This window comes from Sceloporus occidentalis, unplaced genomic scaffold (genome assembly GCF_023333645.1).
Source record: "Sceloporus occidentalis isolate IW3139 unplaced genomic scaffold, rSceOcc1.0.p SCAF_4, whole genome shotgun sequence".
Taxonomy (NCBI): Eukaryota; Metazoa; Chordata; class Lepidosauria; order Squamata; family Phrynosomatidae; genus Sceloporus; species Sceloporus occidentalis.
Window position 1 is genome coordinate 149,884,385 of NW_028316984.1, and position 24,315 is coordinate 149,908,699.

General features: G+C 40.5%; 1 protein-coding gene across 1 annotated transcript; it reads right to left on the reverse strand.

Moving 5' to 3' along the window:
- Positions 1–4,290: 4,290 nt before the first annotated feature.
- LOC149314855 (tRNA-splicing ligase complex subunit FAM98B-like) lies at positions 4,291–20,503 on the reverse strand. Its single transcript, XM_089522009.1, is given in 10 exon segments — positions 4,291–7,024; positions 7,026–7,074; positions 7,076–7,200; positions 8,869–9,036; positions 10,370–10,486; positions 10,727–10,807; positions 11,573–11,763; positions 12,672–12,806; positions 15,423–15,571; positions 20,383–20,503. Coding segments are annotated over 10 exon segments (1,236 nt in total). The 5' UTR covers positions 20,421–20,503; the 3' UTR covers positions 4,291–6,841.
- Between the last annotated feature and the right edge of the window lie 3,812 nt (positions 20,504–24,315).

The window sequence follows — 24,315 nt, forward strand, 5'->3', positions numbered from 1 at the left end:
GTGCCCTCCCCCAACATAATATAGGTATAAAAATATTTTTAGCGTGCGTATTTTCATTCGCACATTCATGTATATTCATGAATATACATGAATATATCCATGCAGCAGCATCTTGTTCCAAGAACTGGGGCAGTGATGGGATGGGTTGGGAAAGCAGCAGCAGCGGCTCAGGATGGGCCCTGCCAGAGGCCAGGATCCAACGTACTTCACTGCTTTGCTTTGTCTTCCCTCAGGCAGAGACTGCTGCTCCAAGCAGCCACCTTGCCTTTCTCTTCCCCCTCCAGGACAGAAAAGGTTGGAGTGGGAGGAGGACTAGAGGGAGTAGGGTCAGCAAGTCTCACACCCTCCCTGGGAGTCCCACCCATTTGGGAACCATTGAGTTAGTAGCTGCAGGAGTTACCAAATCACAACAAATCAAGAAACACCCTCCTCTTCTCTAGATTTAGGACAAATACTTTCATGAAAATTTTTCCTTCGAAGATGTTCATACTAGGTAAGACTTTCCCTGAAGGAGTTCATACAGCTTAGGACAGTGTGCTGTCACTGGTAGGCGTTCATTTTCCCAGTGACACCTAGTGCACTTGATTGTACTATTTCTTAGCAGTCGCAGACATGTTTCTGTCAACTAGATCAGATCTGTATGAGCAACATGTAGAGCACTTGAAGACTGTGAGCATTTTATTCAGTTCAAAGGAAGTAGGCAGTTAACAAGAATTAACCAGAAGGAACTGATTTATTAATTTCAGAACAAAATTCAATGTACTAACACTAACCTGTACAGTTCTAGTTAGTAGTTTCCTTGATTAAGAGGAGTGAAGTAATAAGTTTTCAGTGGGAGCTCAGGGAGCTTTGTTAAAAGGGGCATTGCTGCTTGGGGTATGTCAGGTATTGACCAGAACCAGTTCCTTATTCAGTCCTGTTTCTTGCTCTTTGAGACAATATAAATGGTGTCAATTGGAAAGCATTCTTATAACATAGAAGAATATTTTTTATTCACCAGTTTAGGAGTAATATTTAACACCTATGAACTCTCGACAATACAATTTTTACTTTTTTTATTTTTCATTTGAGCCAAAATAACTTTTTGTGTGCTTTCCTATGTAGCTGCATGGTCATGATTCTGTGGACAGATACATGGCCATGAAACTCGTCAGATGTATTTTTCAGCAATCTGGAGTAGGTTTATTTTCCCAGTCTCATGTACAACCAAATCAGTTGTTTCTTTTCCTACCCAAGGTGATGCATGTGTGGGTTCATGAATAGGCTTCACTGCCACTAACAGTTTTTATAAATACTGTTTGCATGATGAAGTGAGGCATCATCTTCACTATCAGCCATTATGTTTGCTGTTGCTCAAGCCATCACATTATGCATATTTATAGCAATTGTTCCTAACTTTTTGAAAACAGTTTGCAAGCAGTCAGCAGTATGATATCAGCATGATGGATACATCCTTCTCTGCATTCCTTGCAAAACACATACACCGAAACATCACATCCTTACAGTTATGTCTTTTTATCTTATACCGATGGTAGCTATCTCATACTTACTATAGTTTGAACAAATTAGTACATAAAAATTATAAAATAAATTAAGAATGTGATGTTGCAATATAAATTTTTTGTCTTTTCTTGAAATCTGCTTTCACCTGACAAAGTTATCGGTAAAACTGTGACAAGCAAAGATACTGACTTTTAAATGTGCAGGCTGTAAAAGGTGGCTAATGTCCATTTAATGATATTTATTAAAATTTAATTACAATAATGCCTTTTTTGCCTCTCTGAGTGTCTGTGTTTAGTAGTCTTAAGTTGATAAAGAATACCCAAAGACTTTCACCGCTGAGTACAGGTGGAATCTCCATTATCCCAAGTGCTTGGGACCAGAAGTGTTTTGGATTTTATATTTTTTTCAGAATATATTGTATTTGCATATACATACATAATGACATATCTTGGCGAGGAGACCCAGGTCTAAACATGAAATTCATTTATATTCCATAATCGCCTCATACATATAATCTGGTAATGTTATGCAATATTTTTGTGCAAGAAACAAACTTTGTGTATAATGAACCATTAGAAAGCAAGTGTTAATATCTCAGCTACCCATGAAAAAAGTGTTGGGTTTTGAAATATTTAAGGGTTCAGAATTCCAGATAAGGAAGACTCAACTTGTGTTAGCATGGAGATAACTGATTTGTTCAATTTTGTACTTATTTTCAAGATTCACCCCCTTAGCCTTGAACAGTTGCAGGCAAGAGTATTTCTTAATGGAAGTGCCCTCATGTGGTGGCAACTGGCATTTATTATGCTAAGTTTGACATACATGCAGTGAGGAATGTGTAGAAGGTAGCTTCAAGTGAAACTGGGTTTCAAATGAAATATGGCAGTGTCCCTTCCTCCTGCGGAAAATTTAGGGTAGAATTCTATGACCGTTGGCTGTTCCAGGATATAGCTCACTTGTCCTTTTCACTGACAGAAGATAGCTGAAATATATTGGTAAGTGTACCTCTACCTGTGCTCTGGTAGAGTAAGGAGAATTGAGCGCTCTTGAGACAAGATTTTGGATCCAGTTATCCTTCATTCCTTGACTATGTCCTCATTATGCAGGAAAATCTACACCTCTCCTAAAATCTACACATCGCTTCGCTAGTTATTTTCCATCTATTACAGTCGGCCCTTCTTATACATGGATTTTTAATACACTCTCAAGCATCCAGTTTGAAAATGTTCAAAAAAGTATAAATTTCAAATATTAAACCTTGATTTTCCATTTTGTATAAGGGACACCATTTTGCTATGTCATTATATTTAATGAGACTTGAGCATCCATGGATTTTGTTATCCACGGGGAATCTTGGAACCCCAGTGTATAACAAGGGTCCACTGTATAACCAATAGGTAGGAAAATAAATCAGCAGGGAAATAAAAAGCTACAGACCATGTTCTGCCGCAGCTAACATGAGCTAGTTTCTGTCACAGACTGTCCCATGTTCATCTTACAGTAAGATTGTTTTGCCTGAAACATGGGAGTTCAAACCACCAAGCTTTCATTAATTTCCTAGTCTAAATTTATTTCTATGATAGCTGTCTTTAATACGGATTCTTCCCCAAAATAAATGCTGGCATTTTTACTCCATGTGCATTTCCACCCATTCTTTACCCCTGTAATGTTTAGCAAATACTCTAGACAAAACTTTTAGGAAATGCATAACTTCCAACTCTAGAGAGAAGTCATATAACTTGCTACCTTGAACTATTATGAAGCAAGAACGATTAGGAACAAGACCAGGGACTATTCACAACAAAAAATATTAGTAGCTAGTGTGGTATAGTGGTTCCAGAGTTGGACTAAAACTCTGTAGACCAGGGTATGAATGTGAAGTTGAAGGCTTTCATGGCTGGCATCCATAGTTTTTTGTGGGTTTTTTGGGCTAGAACATGGCCACATAGCCTGAAAAACCCACAAAAAACCAGGGTATGAATCCCTACTTGTCCATGGAAACCCAGTGGGTGACCTTGGACAAGTCACACTCTCTCGGCCACACTGGAAGGCAAAGGAGAAAGCGCTCTGAACAAACTTGTGACAGTCAAAAATCCGCCAATGATACATTTATTGGACCAATCAAAAAGCACAATTACATGTTGCAAGCTTTTGTAGCTCCACTGGCTTCTTCATCAGGCAAGGTGTTAAAAACCATACAGGAGAGGGAAAAATTGAAGATGTTAGTCATGGGCCTGCATTTTGCTGTTTTTTGTTCTCAGTTCAGATGGTATGAAGGAGAATTACTTGCAGCCTGGCACCTCCTCCTTCTGGCCATGTGGTCACTGGGAGATTCTCTAAGTCTAGGAAATTTAACATCCATTTCCAAAACAAAAAAGATGCAGGCCTAGGACTAACATCTTCATTTTCCCCCCTGAATGGTTTTCAACACCTACCTTGCCTGATGAAGCCAATGGAGCTCCGAAAGCTTGCAACATGTAATTGTGCATTTTGGTTGTTCCAATAAAGGTATCATTGTTTGGTGGATTTTTGATTTGTTCTATGGCCAACACGGCTACCCCTGAATGGTTTTTTTTTGGATTCCTAAACTTGTGATAGGTTTGCCTTAGGTTGCCATAAGATGGAAACGACATGAAGGTGGACAACAGCAATTACTGAACAAGTCACTCTACACTCCTGCTGCTCCCTCCCGCTCAGTAATTTGTGGTGTGTCATCTAAAGAAATATGCCTATAACGCATACACTAGTGGTAGTCAATATGCAAAAAAGCTACAAATGATAACAACTTCTCCATACTTTATTTTTCAGTACTCACACATGTAGACAACCTACTTAAACATAAAATATTTTCCACACATTCATCAAAAATCAGATTTTCCACAGATGCTCCATTCGTAGAAACACTTAAAAGAAAACATAAAGCTGAACCGATCTCAGCACAATCTATTTACATAAAATTCAAGTGTTACAAAACATACTATTCAGTCAAAAACCATACAAAAATGTATAGAAATGCTCAAAAAACAAAGATTAATTTATTGCATTCTTAGAGGCTGACAAAATACCAGTTGGCCATATTTAACTTTGTCTCAAGTATCCTCCAATCTGGGACGAGCATTTTTTTTTAAAAAAATTAACCATTTAAAAACCAATGTAAGGTCTTGACTAGTATGTATGGGTGGGGAAACCATATACGACTAACTAAAACATAATAATCCTCTATTCACTCCATTAGTTAAAATTCATGATTAGGATATATGTGTACATACATCTGTCTGTGAGACAGAAGAAAATTTCTTTTCCCAGGTGAGGAAATGTAATAGAAAATGGAGCCTGATAAAAGTAACTGATGCTGGGGCAATTGAGATTAAATGTCAGTTTGCTTTATTATATATTTCCTGACCCTGTTTCACTTATATAGTAAGCAGGGTTTTATATTTTCCTGGTCTTCATGGTCAAGCCAAACATGTTGTAGCCACTAGTCCTTCTGGCCCATCAAGCAAAAACTGGTCTTTACCTTCAGAAAAGCCTGGTATGCAGAGCATATCCTTGGATTCTCCACTACTTAAAGATGCTCCATCTATCTATAAGCATGCTTCATCCACCTTAAAGTTGCCCCCCCCTTTCTACCTATAGGCATGCCCCATCTACCTTAAAGATGCTCCATCTACTTTTGTCTGATATTTACTACATGGTCCTTCCTGAGGCAGGGGCATGTCCCATTGAACTCTGCTGACTAAAAGTGCCTGGCATGCCTGCATACAATGTTTCCTTTCTCCCACACAGAATTCAGATAAAATAAAAGCTGGGCAGTGCATCACTCTACTGTCTGACAGCTCTACCTGCTCCTATGCAAATGAACTCAATGCTCCCCCCTCCTGCCTTAATCCAAAGGAGGAAAGGCCAGTGGAAATAAGGGCTCTTTGTTTTGAACATAGATGTGCCAAAAAATCCACAGCTTTGGCTGTACCTCACAACTGTTGCAAGATGTTCCTGCAGCTGGCCAATGCTCTGGTTCAATTCTTCCTATTATGTACAGCAGCAGACAACGCCACACTCACTGTGGAAAATACAGTTATGAAATCCTAACTTCGAAAAAACATGATGTTGTAAGTCAGGGCCAGGCAGGTAGCTTTGGACAGCAAATCTCATGATCTCTCACCATTAGCTCTCCTGGTTAGAGTAGACAGACGTTTCAAACAAAAAAAATCTGGAGCGCAACAGTTACTCATCATTGTAAATACAGAATTAGATGGGGAGGGGTGTGACATTACTCAGTTGTTTCAAACCAATAATCCTGTCATCTAAATAGCTAGTTCGGTCCATTAAAGTTACACACACACACTCACTCACTCACTCAGACACACACACACACACATGTACCCACTACCTAGTTGAGTTACACTAACAAATTCTAGCACAGAATCTTGGGAGTAATTTTTTATGAAATGGATGATGATCAGACATTCTACTTATCAGGACTGGTTATCATCAGACTTCAGCAATTATGTTTACAATGGCAAGTGTAGCATCGCTTTTGGGCACAACTGGATGAGGGAAGCCTTTTCTTCCTTAATTTAAAACTACATAGATGGACAGGAAGACCTAGGAGTTTCCTAGCCATCCCTGTCTCCCTCCAGTTCCAAGTAGGGAAGAAAGCTGGGATGGGAAGTTGGAAACACTCCACCTCTTCCTACCCTCTTCAGAAATGTGGACTATCCCCTGGAACATGGGGGAGTAGTTCTATTTTTAATAAGAAGCACATGTTACATCATTCTCCATAATTGCTATATTCTTTCTAAAAGGCAATCACTGAAGTCTGAACAGGCTCAGTTTTCATATTTCTGAAGCTGATTTTTTTAAAAAAAAAACCTAGATGCCCCAAACAGTGTCAAAAATAAGAATAGCGTATTTAACAGGTTTTCACTTGATCAAACAAATAGAGCCCTTTCACACGACACATTCTCTACATATTTTCTGCAGAGAAAAACAGCACATACATATGGGCTCAGTATCCAAAGTGCCACGGTCATATGTGTTTATTTTGTTGCATATTCACAATGTGGCAACTCTCCACATTTCATGGTTTCCAATCACACAGAAATTACCATGGTGTGATAAATGGTGTGATAAATGCACATATGTACATGCACTTTCATAAATGGGAAACACATCTGTGCTGGAAATCATGTGTAAAGGGCTCTATGGTGAAGTGAGTTAGAATAATTCATCACTAAGGAGGATCAAGGTAGTTGAGATATCATGCTGCTTAGCCATCTATAATTTATTCTGGGTCTTCTGCTCATAGTAAGTAGTCTGTATAAATCTACTGATTGTATTAATACCTTCTGTATCCTCCTCCTCCCCTTCCACCATATGATTCTCCATATCCACCTCGGCCACTGTAATCACCCCTCCCTTGGAAACCACCACCACTACCTCTCCAGCCGCCACCGCCACCACCTCCTCCCCTACCACCTCCACCACCTCCCCAGCCTCCTCCCCCTCCCCCTCCCCCCCCAACTACCACCACCTCCCCTACCTCCTCCCCTGCCACCTCCTCCTCCCCCCCCAGCCCCCTCTTCCTCCTCCTCGACCACCACCATCTTGTCTCTTTTGCCATGGGGGCATTTCGGGAGGAGGTGGTTCAATTTCAGTCGGTCTCCCTCCACGATCTGGTACCCTTCCCATCAAGACCTGAAAAAAAGGAGGAAATATAATCTGGTAAAGCATTTCCTTCTGAGCTTTAAGACAGGCTAACGGGAATGACTACTAAATAATCAGTGGTTTAGGACACTGACTCTTGACAACTGCATGTGATAAGGCCCTTGTACATGAAAAGGAAACCCTGGCAGCCCAGTCCATTTACTATATCTATGATGGCTAGAAACATGCATACATTTAACGTTTGAGAGATAAACGGTAGCCATTTTGTATACATGCACAGCACCAGAGGAATAAGTGAATACAGCAGATATGATGGTCTTTGAAAACCCTGCACATACATGCACTCATGCATACATACACACGTGCAGAGGGAGGGAGGCTCCTTTCTAATCCCACACTATCATCCTTCTATGCAAATACTGCTGGCAAGATTGAGCTTCCAGCAAACTTCTTGTGTTGGCTGTGTGCCCAGCTATGGTGGCCATTCATTCATAGTAAAGTTTCCCATAGCATCATACAATGAGGGTTGTGTCATATTATACCCAGGATTGGACAAAAAAAGCAGACCGAGTAGAAATCGACACACCCATTATTTATGGGCAAAGGCTTGCCTTTGAATCTTAGAGCAATGTCATTCTCTGACAGTTGGGTTTCTTAAAAGTTTGTCTTCTTGCTTGTTTTAAAATGTACTGAATACTTTTCTGGTGGTGTGTTTTCCCCATCTTAGTATCTGTCCTCAAACCAGCCCAATCTTTTTTTACACTTCTGGTTGAAACATTCTTCAAAAACCACTTAAAATTCCAAGAGTATTTCACAATACACACATTGGTTCTGCACTAGGGCCTCAACAAGACATTCTACAATTAACCACAGCCCTCAGACAACAAGAAGAGCTGATGAAGACAAGCCTAAAAGATTATGTAAGGATATGTTTCACTGTACGACTTACTAATTCACTGTTACAGTATCACAACCATCTCCGAAGTGTTCAAGGGAACTCAAAACCCAACCTGGCCCCACTAGTTAAATTATTGTAATATATCCCATTGGATTGCCAAGATGAGTATACGGAAAATTATCAAGCACATTAGAAATATTACAAAAGTGTTCATATGCCCTGGCCCAGCTGCTATTTGTTTAGGCTAGGGGGTGCATTGATCCCCGAGGAAACCTTGGTGGGCCGTACCTCTCAACAGCATCTGCTCCCCCAGTATGTATGTGTATGTATGTATGTATGTGTATATATATATATATATATATATATATATATAGAGAGAGAGAGAGAGAGAGAGAGAGAGGGGGGGGGGGGGGAGGGAGGGAGAGGTATTATCACCATGATCACCTGGGGCCAACATAGGTCTAGTAAAGGCCTTTTTAACATTCACTTCCTGTATCAAAAAAGGCCTCTCCTTGGCATAACTGCCCCAGGGAGTCCACAAAATGTGGTAGAAATGTGTTCCTCACCTCTTAGTTGACAATTTGGGGCACTCTGGAACAAAACTCTTTTTTTAAAAAATGCAAAAAATGTTTTTGTCCCTTGGGTGAGCCCAGGGGCTGCCAAACATGGTGGAAATGCACCCCCACACCCACTAGAGTGCATTTAGGGGTATTCTGGAGATATATATCTGGGAGGACCTGGGGGCCACATGTGGCCCAAGGGCTGCAATTTGCCCATTCCTGAATTAAAGGAAAGTGTACCTTATTAATAGCACACACAGTCTTTTCACGTGAAGATCCACTGCTTGTTCTTATGATCTTTGATAAGTCTTCCCGAGCAGCTAAAAGATGAGCTACTGAGACAGATGATTTAGAAGAGAGTCCATAACGTTTGGGTTGATAAATCCTTGCAATATCATCTGTTCTCACCTAAAAAGAAATGATTAGACATGTTTAAAGTTAGAGCAATACTAACTCATTAGCAGTAGTGAGCAGCTTTAAATTACTGCACTACACTACATTGTAATTTATGACAAAAATGTTGCTAGTTAATATTTTTCTGATCAACAGCTTGTAAGGACTTAGCTGCAAAGGTAAAGCTGGCAGAAAGTCTAAAAAAAATACCACTGTAATAATTCCACAGAACAGATAAGACAGAATTCAGAGGTAAAGTGAAGAATAAACGCAACCAGAGTTTGTTTTTTAAAGCTCTTGGCCAAAGCAGCAAGCTAACAAAAGTTCACCAGAAGTACAGTGTGGCCTCCCCTTACGCGGGGATCCGTTTCGGATCCCTCCATGTAAGGGGAATTCCACACATGCTGGAGCCCCATTGGAAGTAACGGCACAATGGTGCAGGAGCCCATGATGACACAATGGTGTAGTAGTGCCCCATTACTTCTTCCGGGGGGGGGGGGGGGGTTGGGCTCTTCTACTGTGGCTTTCAGCGTATGCTGAAAGCTGCGTATGGCGCGCCAGCGTAAAACGCAGGCACCCTGTAACTTCAAAGAATTGCAGTTGCATACACCTGCAAAATCAGTACATCTGATTTTGTTTGTTATATATTTGTTTTTTTAAAGCTCTTGGGTGCTAAACAAGCAAGCTAACAAGAGTCATCAGAAGTAACTTCAAAGAAATTTCAGTTGCATACAGCTGCAAAATCAGTAAATCTACCTTTTTCAAATCAGTATGTGTATCTAACAGTCATTGTCTTAAAATGCTGAAAATGCTTTCAAAATGTACATTAAGACCTTCAGCAGAAAACAGGAGCTATTTTCTAATGATCTAGCAGTAAATGAAATGTCAAAAGAGAGGGAGTGTGCTAGCCCATGTACTGTATGAAGGCTGATCTTATGAAGAAAAAAGCCATCCATGAAGACTACTGGTATGTAACGCAGAACTCTATTTTGCAACTGTTTCCAAATAGGTTGAGAGCCTCGATAGATAGACTAGGGTTTCTTATACAGAATCTTGAAGGTGACAGAAATGCATAAAGAAGGTGATGGGCTCCTGCTTCCACTCCTCCTTGGATGTTTAGTTTAAAATGACTCAGTGGACCCTAAATATCCAGAGGCACGAAATCAAGTCTGATCTAGGAATTTACACAGTAGGGCTAACTGTACCAATGAATGTAGAGGAGAACCAGCAGCTGAGTTTCTCTTTGTTTTGTACAATTCTAAGGTCCTTTATTTAGCGACTGTATCTTGGGACTAAAATGCTTGGAGAACCACAAGTGACTCCATTGCAAAAGGGTAAATGTGTTTACCTTTGCTCTGTCAGACCATCCAAAAGACTGTACAGTGACATCTAAACGCTTCATTAACATACGACGCCGGCATTCATATTCACTGAGAAGAGTGTCATTAATTTTTTCCAATCTTTCCTGCAGCATCAGAGAGCAAAACAGTTTCATAATAGTACAGAACACAGGAATAATTTAAAACAGACTAAACACTTTTAACAGTCAAAGCTACAAAAAAATTTTTAAATGAACAAACAATCAAATTTTGAAATATACTCTTGAAAAGTGCATTCAGTTTTGCATCAAATAAAGAGAGAAACAAACAACATAATTGCAACAGAAAATTTTGCACATATGTAAATGATAAGAGAGACTTTTTACCATTTGATCTTGATTTAAAGGCTCTTTTAGCAAGGGTTTACCCACGTGAGTATTTGGAACTTTTGACAAAATGCCCTTAAGCTGGAAAAAGAAAAAGAAAGAAACACAGACATAGCTTAACCAAAAATCCCCAAAGGTTCCGCATTACTTTACCACAATTTCCCATATATTTGGGTGGCTATACTAAAGGAGGAAAGACCCACCAAAGACTGGACCTCTTTCCAGTATAGTCTTATGAATGGCAAAGTTCCAATTAATAGACATGGAACCACAACGATCCCCAAATTTCTCTACTGATCCAGCTCTCCTGTCGGTCCCCATGTACAGGAAAGAGCACAATGACATGGCCTGATTTAGGTCTGGTTCCACCAGCAATAGAACACTTCCTTTATTTCTCTAAATGATGATGATGATGATGCTGGTGTTGCTGCTGCAAAAAGGAACCAAGCACTACCAGAGGCCAAGCAAGTGAGCTGCTGCACTGCAAGGCAGGGAAAAGGAACCCTCCAAGGATGACTGTAGTAGCTGTCAGAAGCAAGAGTTGCTAGTCAGGGAGGTTTCTTTCTGAGCTCCTGCATAGTTAGGGTGACTTAAGTGGCTGTTTATAAATGGTTCACACAACACAATAAGAGGGATCTTATCCCCAATATCCACAACACGAAAGTGTGGCCATCTGGTGTGCAAAGCTTTCACACTTTGACCTTTATGCTTACAGGCATCCCTAGAAACTGCAACACTTTCCATTTTAACAAAACTGCATAACATCCCACAGCAATTAGGCTGTTGTAAATATCTAATGGACTATATTAAAAACTAAAGTATTCAAATACAGAAAACAGAATGTACCTTTGATTCTATATTGCTTAATATTACTGGGAGAGGATGAACATCCGAAGAAGACGATGACTTTGATATATTCAAGACATCACAGATCTTTTGGATTTCTTGGTGGATTTCATTATTCTTTATCAAATGAGAACCTTTATGTTGCTTGAACTGTGTAATCTGCAAAGCCTGAAGTTCGGTGCTTAAAAATACTAGAGAGTGTGGGGGAAAAAGAAGTAGATAAATACTTGAATTGGATATGTGTGTTTCAGCAAATACATTAAATAACAGTCTGACCAGACAGTTTAATGTATAAATTAAGACAGGTATGAAACAAACAAACAAAAAATTTAGACGTAAGGGCATTTTTTTGACCAAAGGTGTTTTAAACAATGAACTAACTACAAAAATGTATTTTAAATATTTCTTGCTTCAACTTGCTTTTTAGAATGGAATATAAATGACTTTGTAAGATCCCTATTTCTGGAATTATTTCCATTTGTCCCCCACCCCTGCCTCTTAGAGGAAATTATTAATGAGTTAATCTTAATAAACCTCTCTGGTGTCACTTGGGGAATGGCATTTATAGGACTGCCTTTGCATCTTAAAAAAACCACCAAATCACATCATGGCATGCTTGTCCTTAAGCTACAGGTACAGGACCAATGGCCAGGTGATTCCAAACAATGTAAATCACAAACATAATTTTCCACATTTTTAGGAATGCACAAACATGATTGCGGAAAAGTTAATTGTGGGACTCAGCCCTGTGACTTATGGCAACCCTAAGGTGAGTGTTTTCTGAGGCTGGGAGCACGTGACTCACCTAGAGTCACCTAGTGGGTTTCTATGGCTGAGCAGGAAATCGAACCCTGGTCTCCAGAATCATAGGCTAATGCTCAACCTGCTACACAATGCAGGCTAGTATCTACTTGGCCCCCTTTTATTCAACAGTTTTAGCCACTGCAGCCTGGCTTCAAATATTATATTGAACCAGTTGTTATTTGTATAAAATTGGATGTATACCCATTGTACCAGAAGGAGTGGTCATCTTCTTTCCCTAGAAAGCTAAGTTGAACAATACATTAAATACTGAAGAAATAAATAATGTGTAACTTACATAGAACTTTAAGACAATCTTCTTTCTTTTTTAACCGGTCTTTAATTTCTCCAGATATGAGTGTGGAATATGGACAAGCCAGTTCTTTTAAAAAGCCACTCAACTCAAGCTGTAAACTTTCAACATCTTCACTACCTTGAACAGAACAGAGGGGAAAATATATACAGTGTGTGTGTGTGTGTGTGTGTGTGTGTGTGTATACACACACACACGCGCGCACACACGCACACACACGTAAAACTCTCAAATCCATCTGCAGGAATTAACTTGAAAAAATGATTTGGTAACCAGCTCAGATAACTTTCAAAGAGTAACCTTGAACATGATAGCAGCATTAATGCAATGTATTTCAGATTCAATACTATCAATACAGCCTGAGGAAATTACATATATGTTTTAAATGTATTATTTTTATTCATTAATGCCGCATCTTTCAGAATAGCCAGCATACCCAACGGACAGAATGACTTTCAGTTTATATGTATATGCGTCCATGTGCAGGGCTGTGGTGTCAGTATGCCAGATCTTTGACTCAAACGCTGATTCCAACTCTTTCATAAATGGCAAACATCTATTAAATTAGTAATAACAAATTTTATGTAGTAAAATGGTAGCACAAGACATTTTCACAGCCACCATGTAAATTATCAGACTACATAGATCGACAGAGCATAAATATATTTGATTAAAATTTCTGAACCAAAAAAAAAAAAATCTTTCCTAAAATCCTAGGAAAGTAAATATGAAACAAATTAGGCATTTAACATTAGAAGTTTTAATTTTGAAGTCAGAGCCAGAGTTGGTACATTTCTACTGACTATGACTCCACAGCCCTGTCTCAATAAAATAACAACTTGGAGGGCAAACACAGAAATTTGTTTAGGGCCCCTGTCAGCTAATAACAAAGAAAAGAAAGCATAATAATGTTATATACATCAGAGACAGAGCCACATTTAGAATAGTTTTGGTCATGACAGATAAAACCAAGCTAGGTTGCTTCCAGATAATGATTAAAATAATAACAAAATGTTCTCTGTTATGATAACAGAATAACAGGCAGACTTAAGAGTCTAATTACATAATGTATAGTTTCTGTCCAGTGCATCTCCTACTTCAGAAGGGATAGTTTTCCTTGGGAAACTTTATCCACCTCTTTTTTTCTTAGCTAGATCTCCCAAAACATCAGGGGACTGGCTGCAAAGGAAAAATTTCACTCCATACTGCCCAATCTGAAGTGCAGACACAGGTGCTAGAGCAAACTGATGCATGGTGTTTTAATTTCAGACAATAAAACTGTCAGTCTCTGCCTTCATTACCATGCAAGATGAGAATAAGATGAAACTGATAATTCACTTCTCAATTTTAGCTTTTTGTTTTCCTTCACATTTTTACTCTATGTGTTTTTCATTTTAAACTATAAAAAAATGGAACACCAGCTTCAGAATTATCAGCATTGCAGAACATGAAACAGAACAATGGTAAGGAGAATTACTCTGTATGACAAAGCTTGCAACACGATCACCTGCAACCCACACATAACTATCTCAATTCAGATCTGCTCTACTTAATATGAAAGCTTTATAATAATCACTAAAGGGCAGCAATTTTAACACAGGAATAAAATCTGCAAGAAAGCAGTATTTGGAGAAAACATAGCTGAGAGTCTCAAAAACGAATGCATCAGTAAATAGTGTCAAGACCGGGGTGTGTGTATGTGGTGGTGCTTAGTGTTACCCTAAAGGGGAAACACTGAAATATCTGGAGCTTCAGAAAAAAGAGGCTAAGATATAGGTTTAAATGACTGTGCAGTTAACTGTAAAGCACAGAGAAAGAAACTTTCCTTCATCAAATGATACTGGAATTTAGAGCCAACTCAAGCACTACCACAGTTATATATTACATATTTCCCTTATGTAGGACCATAACAAAACTATCTGAAATAGATTGGAACAAGAAATATTTTGGATACCCCACTTTTCCCCAATCTTTTTCTATTCTAAACGTCATTAAGTCTGAATCCAATCATTTCTTTTGCCCAGAACTACAGTGTGCCCACGTCATACACTAAAAGTCACGCGGGGAGGAAGGGGTGGTGTGTCCCATAGGGACTAATGGGGTTTGCGCCTATGGCGCGTGCATGCCACCACGCCGCCACATGCACGAGCCCCATTCATTTAAATGGGGCTTGAGCATTCGCAGAATTTGCTTTATGCGGGGGAGTCTGGAACGGATCCCCCGTGTAAAGCAAGGCTGTACTGTACATGGGAAAAATTACATTTTGCACTACAACTACCTGAATTCCATATTCTGCATGGTTGGAAGTTATTTTTTTCAAGCTGCTTTTGCCTGCCCACCTACCATTGGAGAAAGCAAGCTTTCCTTCATCACTTGCAAAAGATCTTCCTGTGCTTTCGATCATGTATACAATGGATTTCTATTTTAAGGAGTTTAATTCTGGTTCAGGTTCAAGATTTTAGGTTCATACTGAGTAGTTCATGTGAAAAAAGAACACCAGTAACCTCTGAATTTCTTTCTTTAGGCACAGATTCAATTTAAATTACTAAAATAAAGTCACAAAACAAGGCTATTTTCCCTCTTAATGAATTTATTCAGATCACTCCTTTATTATTGCATGTGTCATGTCAAGAGCACTACAATATATCAACAAGTTTTTCTTACAACCCCCCCCCCTTGAAATAACCAACAAAAACAAGATTCCTACAGATTCATATCAAAACTGTATAGAAATACCATTTGTTGAGGAGATGCTTTCTTCCAGATTACACAATGGCTGTATCTGAGAACTTAACCAAACACAAAGCTCACAGAAATCTTGGGAAGCCAAACCACTTTCTGCTGCTTTATTAAGGGCATCTTCATCCAGAAGAAGTCCTTTGTATCTAATGAGAAAAAAATACATTATCTATGAATAGGGTTGCCATAAGTGAGGACCTCCAAACCGGGACAAATGTAGGACAAATGCAGGACAACATTTACAAATGTAGGACACATTTTATAAAAATGGAGGACACGCAAAAACATTGAGGCTTTTTTAGAAATGTTAATATAAATGCATCTTTCTTAGGCATGATCAAAATGGAGGACATTTTGACATTATTCGTAGACAGATCACGGAAATGTACTTCCCTTTCTGGCCAACCCCCTCTCCCCATTCCAAACAGCACATTTGAGCATTGAACATGGCTTTATTTTAACATTGCCTCTTGCATATTTCAGAGGCTTATTCCACAACCAAACCCTTTGGTCAAGGGACTTTGGTTTTTCTTCATTTTGGCTTGTTTTGTCTGTATTCCTCCCCACTAAATAAAGGAGACATGAAATGGAGTTAATGGGTACAAGTTGTTAAACAAAAAAGTCTTGTGAGACTCTGTAGGCAAGAGGCGCACCATGTTAAGAACTGCATTAAGCACACTTAGGCTGCTGCCACACTGCTTTCACTCTCATCACTCCATCCTATGGAATCCTGGGATTTGTAGTTTGTTGTGGTGCCAAGGCTGGGCTTTGAAATCTCAGGCATAAGAGAGGCAAAAGGCTTGGGCTGCATCTACACTGGAGAAAGCATCTGGTTTGAGACCACTTTAACTGTCTTGGCTGAATGCTATGGAATTCTGGGAATGGTGGTTTGTTCCAGCACCACAGCAGAATGGCAGTTAACCCCTGGAAAGCTCTCTGACCAAGGTGACCAATGCCCTCACCCCAAAATGTAGGGCACCCAAGCAAAAATATGTAGGACATGGCCAAAAATAAAAGCTAAAAACACCCATGTAGTTATAAATCCATGCTTCTTAGCCATGATCCAAATGGAGGACATGTCCTGGAAAAGGAGGAGGATGCCTGGTCACCTTGTCTCTGGTCCAAAATATACTGCAGAAAAAAAACAATGCTGGACTGAAATGCCCAGAGTTCCTCACCAAAGCTGCATCCACACTGAGGAAATAATCCAGTTTGAGAGTGACGTAACTGTCCTGGGTTAGTGATGGGGAATGCTGGGAATTGTGGTACATTGTGGCCCCAGAGCTATCTCTGACAGGGAGTCCCATAACCCTCCAAATGTAGTTGAACTGCAGTGCCCAGAAATCCTCCCCAGGTGCATCCACACTGAGGAAATGGTCCAGTTTGAGACTGCTCAGTGCTGGGGAATCCTGGGAATTGTAGTCTATTGTGGCCTCAGAGCCATCACTGACAGAGAAGTCTCAATGTGTCCCAAACACTAGCATTCCCAGGATTCCCTAGCACTGAGTTAAAGCAGTCTCAAAGTGGGTTATTATTCCTGCAGTGTGTGTGAGAGATATAAAAGCTAGGGACTGGATTCATTTGGAGGATCTCTGTGTCCAAAACACACTGCTTGGACTGCCAGGGCTCAGTGCTATGGAATCCTGGGAATTGTAGTTTATTGTGGCATTGAGCTTTGACAGTTAAAGGGGTCTCAAAGTGCAGAGGGGGGGGGAGAGAAAAGCCAGGGAGAGTGAATGAGAAGCTCATCTTGGCTGTGACTACTCTGAGAGGAGGAGGAGGAGGAGGAGGAGGAGGGAGGGAGCCAAGGGAAGCGGCCAGGACCATTAGCCTCCTCTCTTCCACCGAAGACTGCTGGCAAGAGGCTCTGTCCCCAGCCAACGCCTCCTCTGTGGACCATTCAGCTTCCTTTTGTCAAAAGAGCTCTGGTGCCACAAGAAACTACAATTCCCAGAATCCCATAGCACTGAGCCATGGATGTTTAAGGGGGGGGGGGTCAAACTATTTCTGCAGCCTTTTGCTATCCCAAAGCCCTTCCTATTTACAAGCAAGGCAAAATCTCTTCCTTCCAAGCCATTGAAAACCAACCCAAGGGGAGGGGGGCTGATTGCTTCTTTCCCATTGGTCAGCTTCGGGAGAAATTTGCATATTACAAGGAAAGGTGTTTAGGGCCTCAAAAACGATCCTGTGATAAAGAATTACAACAATACTGAGTGGTAGACATTTAAAAGATGAGACATTTAGACTCCCAGTGAAACAGGAACGATTGATGGCCTTTTTTTCTTTGCTCACTGTAACCTGGAAAGTAATGCCTTTTGCAAGACATATATACCAAGTGGGCTGGCAATAGCTCTGAGTGGCAGATGTTTTGAAGACCTGCTCTCTAGGCTAAGCCAGGCAGGGAGGGTGGCACACAGCCATGGGGAGGGGTGGAGCTGCCTCCAGGGCCTTGCTGGGGGGAGGTCCTGGGGGAGGGGCTAAACCAGGGTGGGACCGTGTGGCTCTGCCCCAAACCAGGAAAGTCCCGCCCCCAGGTGGGATATGGCAAGCCTATCTACGAAGTACAGAAACTGTTAAACATAGAAAAATGTGAAATTTCTTTGCTAATGCATGTTATTGTATACTGAAGAAACTGCATGAATTATTTGGCTGTGAATAATAATGGTTGTTTGGCCATTTTTAAATGTTTAGTTTATTAATCCTATGAACATTGACTGATTAACAAATCCAGCAATTTGCTTGTGAGAAAAATAGTATTTCTGAAACCAGAAATATTTTTGTTTTTAAATGATGATCGGGTTTCAGAGCCAAAGTGGCACACAGGTGTTAGACTATGGCTGGGAAGATCTCTGCTGAACCTTGAAGCTCACTGAGTTTCTTTGGGCCAGTCACCACTTCTATTTTATAGGCTAGTTGTGTGGAATAAAACTGTGATGATTACCATGAACTCACTGCATAGAAGGCAGGATGCAAATGTAACAAGCATATCTCAGAAAACAAATTATTTCTTCTTTATGCAAGTAAAAATATGTCTTTTAAGATGAGTGGGGAGAGACTCTGGCCTCTATCTCCTCATCCAGCAAGACTAAGGAATCAGTAATGTTATGAGGAAGTTGTGCCCTTAAATATTCAGAGAGGGAGCAAAGGTTTTTCCATCCCTGTTCAAGCCCTATTTACTAATGCATATTTCCAAAAGGGTAAGAAGAAAGTACACTAACATGCCATCATCAATATTGGTCTAACTAGCACAAAAACCACCTGCACCACTGGCACTCAGCATATCCTTGAGAATTAAACTGGTGCCTCACTTAGGCCCCATACAGACTGCCAAAAACAAAGCTGCTTCGGGTCACTTTGGAGGTATGCTGTTTAAATGATGCATGCATCCTAAGAGTATGGAAGCTGCACCAAAGTTGTGCCCCAGTCGTTAGGACTGAGTGTGGCTTTGGTGCGGCTTCCGGACTCTTAGGATGCATGCATCATTTAAACAGCATACCTCCAAAGTGACCCGAAGCAGCTTTATTTTGGCCTGTCTGTATGGGGCCTTAGACTATGTTGTTGACTACTAAACATTTTGATGCAAAAGCAATCTTTTGCTTTGCACTGCTTTTCGGAGGCAACTGCTAAAACCAGTTTACACATGTCACACTTCCACAAGTTCCACATGTGCAAATTAGTTTTAGTGGCGTCATCTAAGAACCAGTGCAAAGTAAAAGACTGCTTTTGCACACGTGTGTGTGTGTGTGCATTTAAGAGGAAAGTGTAGATGGGGGCAGAGGATGAGATTATACCCAGAATACACACACACACATGCATATATACACCTATGTGTATATATGTGTGTGTGTGTGCGTGCGTATTCATTTAAGAGGAAAATGGAGATGGGGTTGGAATTGAGGCAGAGGATGAGATTACACTCAGAATACACACACACACATGTGTGTGTATGTGTGTGTGTGTATACACACATACTGTATGTATGTATGTGTGCTGTGTGTGTGTGTATGCATTTAAGAGGAAAATGTAGATAGGGGGCTGCAACTGAGGTAGAGGATGAGATTACACTCAAATACATATGTATATGTGTGTGTGTGTGTGTGTATACTCTGTGTGTGTGCATTTAAGAGGAAAGTGTAGATAGGGAGCTGCAACTGAAGTCGAGGATAAGATTACACCTAGAATAACACACACACACACACACACACTTTTAAGAAGAAAGTGTAGGGACTGCTAGTGAGGCAAAGGATAAGATTACACCCAAATAAACACACACAGACAGACACACACAGAGACACAAATATCTCTATATATCTATACAGACACACATGTACCTATCTATCTATATCTATACACACACACATATGCACACACACATATCTATCTATATCTATATCTATATACACACATATATATACACACACGTCTATCTATCTATCTATCTATCTATACACACACACACACACATCTATCTATCTATCTATCTATCTATCTATCTATCTATACATACACACACACATATCTATACACACACACACCCCCTTTAAGAGGAAAGCGTAGGGGCTGCAACTGAGGCAGAGGAAGGATCGTGGGGTGGGGGGTGTAGATACTGGGGCCACCCACAAGGGAAGAGTTTTCCAGGGCGAAGCGGGGAGGGGATCCCACCCCGATGCCATGTATGTCCCTCTGGGTGTGCTCTCGCCCTGGAAAGCTCTTCCCTTGTGGCTCCAATATCTGCCTCTCTTGCACACATTCCCCTTAAATCTGGGGTTCGGGGAACAACGCTTCCCTGGCCGCATCCGCACCGCAGAAGTAATCCGGTTTGACAGCGTTATAAAACCATAAAGCCCCAGGGCAGGGGAAGGGCTTCCTTGCCCAGGGGGGCCTAGGCCTCCCTCCCGGCCGGCGGGCGGGCGGGCGGCAATCCCTAGCAAAGCCCCGTCCCCGGGCGCCATCTCACCCGAGAGCCTCCAGCGCGTCCAGGATGTCGCTCTCCATTTTCAGATCCTGCGCCAGGGAGGGTCCGGCAGAGAAAGCAGTCCCCCGACGCCGACGCCTGGGAATGAGTGTTCCCCCTCAAACAGGTCCCCCTTCGCACCGACGCCCGGCCTCTTGGGTTCCGGCTTCTGTCAATCAAAGGAGGGCCAAAACACACTGCAGAAATAACCCAGTTTTAAGGTCACTTTAACTGCCCTGGCTCAGTGCTAGGGAATCCTGGGAACTGTAATATATTATTATTAATGTTCAAAAGTGTTCTTATGTCCAAAAGACACTGCAGAAATAATCCAGTTTGAGACCACTTTAACTGCCCTGGCTCAGTGCTGGAGAACCCTGGGAGTTGTAGTTTATTGTGGCCCCAGAGCTATCTCTCACTAAACTACAGTTCCCAGCATTCCATAGTACTGATCCATGGCACTTAAAGTGGTGTCAAACTAGATTATTTCTGCAGAGTGTTTTGGACCTTAGTCAAGAAAATCAGTCTGTTGTATGAGACTAATTGAAAGAGAATGATTGACGGCATGAGCTTTCATAGACTTGAGCCTCCTTCTTCAGATGCATAAACCAGAAGGTTTCACACACTGCAACATATGTAGTACCTTTGAGAGGAACTGAAAGAAAGAAGTTGGTAGCATGATCTTTCCTTGACCAGAGCCTCCTTCCTCAGATGTGTAAACCTAGGGTGACCAGGTGCCCTCCTCACAGCAAAGGAGGACAGCAAGGCACTGCAAAATGTATGTAGAGCATTCAAGGAAAATAGAGGTTGTGCCCAGAGGAAGGCTAAAAACACTCACAGAAATCTAAATTCATACTTCTTAGTCATGCTCAAAATGAAGACATACTGTTAATCCTCCTGGACAGAAGGCTGACATGCAGGAAAAGGAGGACGCCTGGTCACCCTGCATAAACCATGAGGTGTCACACTTGGAGCCTTCAACATACTGAATAAATTTAAACTTGAGGCTTGATACATCTGACAGTGTGTGTTTTAATGTATGCGCTACCCTCTTATAGTGCTGCTATTCCACTTTGACTGCTCTGGCTGCCTCCTGTTGTATTCTGAGGCTTGTAGTTCAGTGAGGATTAAGAGTTCTCTGGCTGAGAATTCTAAATGCCTCTCCTTAAACTATAAACCCCAGAATGCAGCAGGAGGCAGCCAGAGTAGTTAAAGTGGAATAGCAGCACAATAGGAGTGTAGTGCGGTGTGGAGCGGAGTCAGGGCATGCGTCATCTGGACGTGACGCCCCAACTGTGCCCCCATGCCTTTCAGGCCAGTCTGTAAAGGGCCTAACACAGTTATATCTTTAAATACAACCATTAAAGTTTCCTCAGTTTTCAGTCTGACAACTCTAAACCCATGTTGCAGTTAAAGTGGGACCATAGTGCTATCATTGTGGAGTGTGAAAGGCCTCCTGGCCAGTTACTGGGCTGTAGACTCTCCAGTGGGTTATCCTGGCCCACTCTTTCCCTCTCTCTTTCCCCTCAAATATTACTAGGCACCAAGGTTTGGGCCCTGAAATCTCAGGGTCTGATTTGCTCCTGACTTGGCAACCCTAGATTGTTAGGAAGGCAGGAAAGGATATTCTTGGTAGCTTATTGCACACTCTGGAACACCTTTCCTCCTGGCTTCCTCCTCAAAGTCTTTCCATCATCAGGTGAAAGCCTTTTCATGGGAACTTTCAGTTCTTCACAAAAAGGATATGTTTTTTTAAAAAAAATTAATTGCATTCTAAACATAACGTTTTGTATATTTTTTATTTTTATGTATATGTGGCCCCCCCAACCCTCCCTTTTATTCCCATTTATTTTGTAAACTATTTTGCCCAGCAGCTTTGAGGAAAAGGCAAGGAAGGTATAAATAAACCAGTATATACAGTGCAAATATTCCTTGATTTTTTTTTTAAAAAAAATGTTTTTTCTAAAAAATAAATAAATATTGAGCTTTGGCAGCGTCGTGGAAGCTGAACAAGAAGCAAAAGCTGGGTTGGGGACCACATGCAGCTCACTTTCATCACCCAAGTTTATATGCATTTTGCATGGATGTGAATCTCCTTCTGCAGAACTCTGTGTTAACCGTGGGGTACTGAAATTCCAAAGAATAACTTCTTTTCCCTCCCTTTGAAACTGACACATTCCTGACTGAGTTTCTTATACACAATCATCATTTTAATACCCACGAAATGTTTTAGACTGCAGAGAAAAGCGGGAGTTTATTAGCTCTACAAAGAACATTTCATTTGTTATCTTGTTCTTCCACCGGTTCAAGAAACTGTCTTATCAAAACCTGGTGAACTGGTATAATTTCAGGGTTATGTTTTGCATTAGAGCTTGATTAAACCTCACACCTCTTGGAATGCAGATCTAGGCTAAGAAAATTCTCTTTTTGTTCTACAAAGTAATCCAAAGACATAGCCTTGTTAGCCTGGAAAATCAGTATGCAAAGGGAATTTGTATGCAAAGGGATCCTTTGAGACTACTTGAAAGAAAGAAGCTGGTAGCATGAGCTTTCGTAGACGTGAGCCTACTTTCTTGGATGTATTTGGGCATGAAGTATGATGCCATCTTTTCTCTCAGCTTCAAGAATGCTTCCTCTTTTGTTGTTTTGTGCTGCTTGCCCTTTATTTATAATGGCTAAGGAGTTTATCAGACAAGGGAAATTGGAAGTATAATCCAATGGCAATCCGAACGCAATCATGGGGTTTAACGTTATTGCGTGATAGACTACCACACGCAATTTTGGGCAATGGGAAGTCAGTCCAAACGCAATCATGGGGTTTCACGTTATTGTGTGATAGACTACCACACGCAGTTTCAGGCAATGGCAAGCTATTTTCAGGCAATGGGAAGTCAGTTTGAATGCAATTCAAATTCACATAAATTTGCTGAACTAGCAAATTCACATGAATGCGTTCTGGCCCCACTTTCTTTTCATTCAAAATTAAAGACAAATTCCTCCCGTGTGATAAACTCCTAAAATTCAGTATTGCAGGTACAGATTCATAACCTATGCATACTTATACATATATACAAAGCAATCTTTTAGTACCTTTGAGACTAACCGAAAGAAAGAATGTGGCAGCATGACCTTTCATAGACTTGAGCCTACTACCTCACATGCATCCAAGGATGTTGGCTCAAGTCTACAAAAGCTCATGCTACCAGCTTCTTTCTTTCAGTTAGTCTCAAAGGTGTTGCAAGATCCCTTTGCATGCGAAGTAATTGTTTTGTTTCCTATTCTCTACATTTTAATAATTAGGCTGTGGTGATTAATACTTTTATTACATGCCTGATCATAAAATGACTAGTTATGTAACCTGAGCAGACTGAATATGGCTTCAGTTCAGCATATGCAGATATCAGAAATCTTTTCCCTGAATATTTCTGTTCAAGTACTTCTCATTATTAAGAAGTGTTGCACAGAAATTTTTCAACCACTGGAGGGCATCATAATAAAGTAAAGAAAAAGAGCTTTGAAATTATTTACAATGCAATTGTATGCATGGCTCCGCATAAGAAATTCCACTGAGATTATCAGGGTTTACTTCCAAGTATGTGGATATATAGTGTAGCTTCTCATTGTTTTATTACAGTGGCAATTAAATTATTGTAAATCAACTGATTTAAAATAAATTTAATAATTTTTATGTTAAAATATGTTAGCTTTAAAAGTTCACAGTGGTTTATTATTGGTTAGAAAGAGAAATAAGCTAAAAATGAAATATTTGTTCTCTAAGCCAGATGTAAATTACTAGGAAATTACTCAAAATATAGTGTAAAATATACAGGGCTTGGGAAAGTTATTGTGTTCGACTATAGCTCCCAGAATCATCTTCTTCTTTTTTTTTTTTTAAATTAAATTTTTATTGAGTAAAACAAGAGGGGAAAAAACACAAGA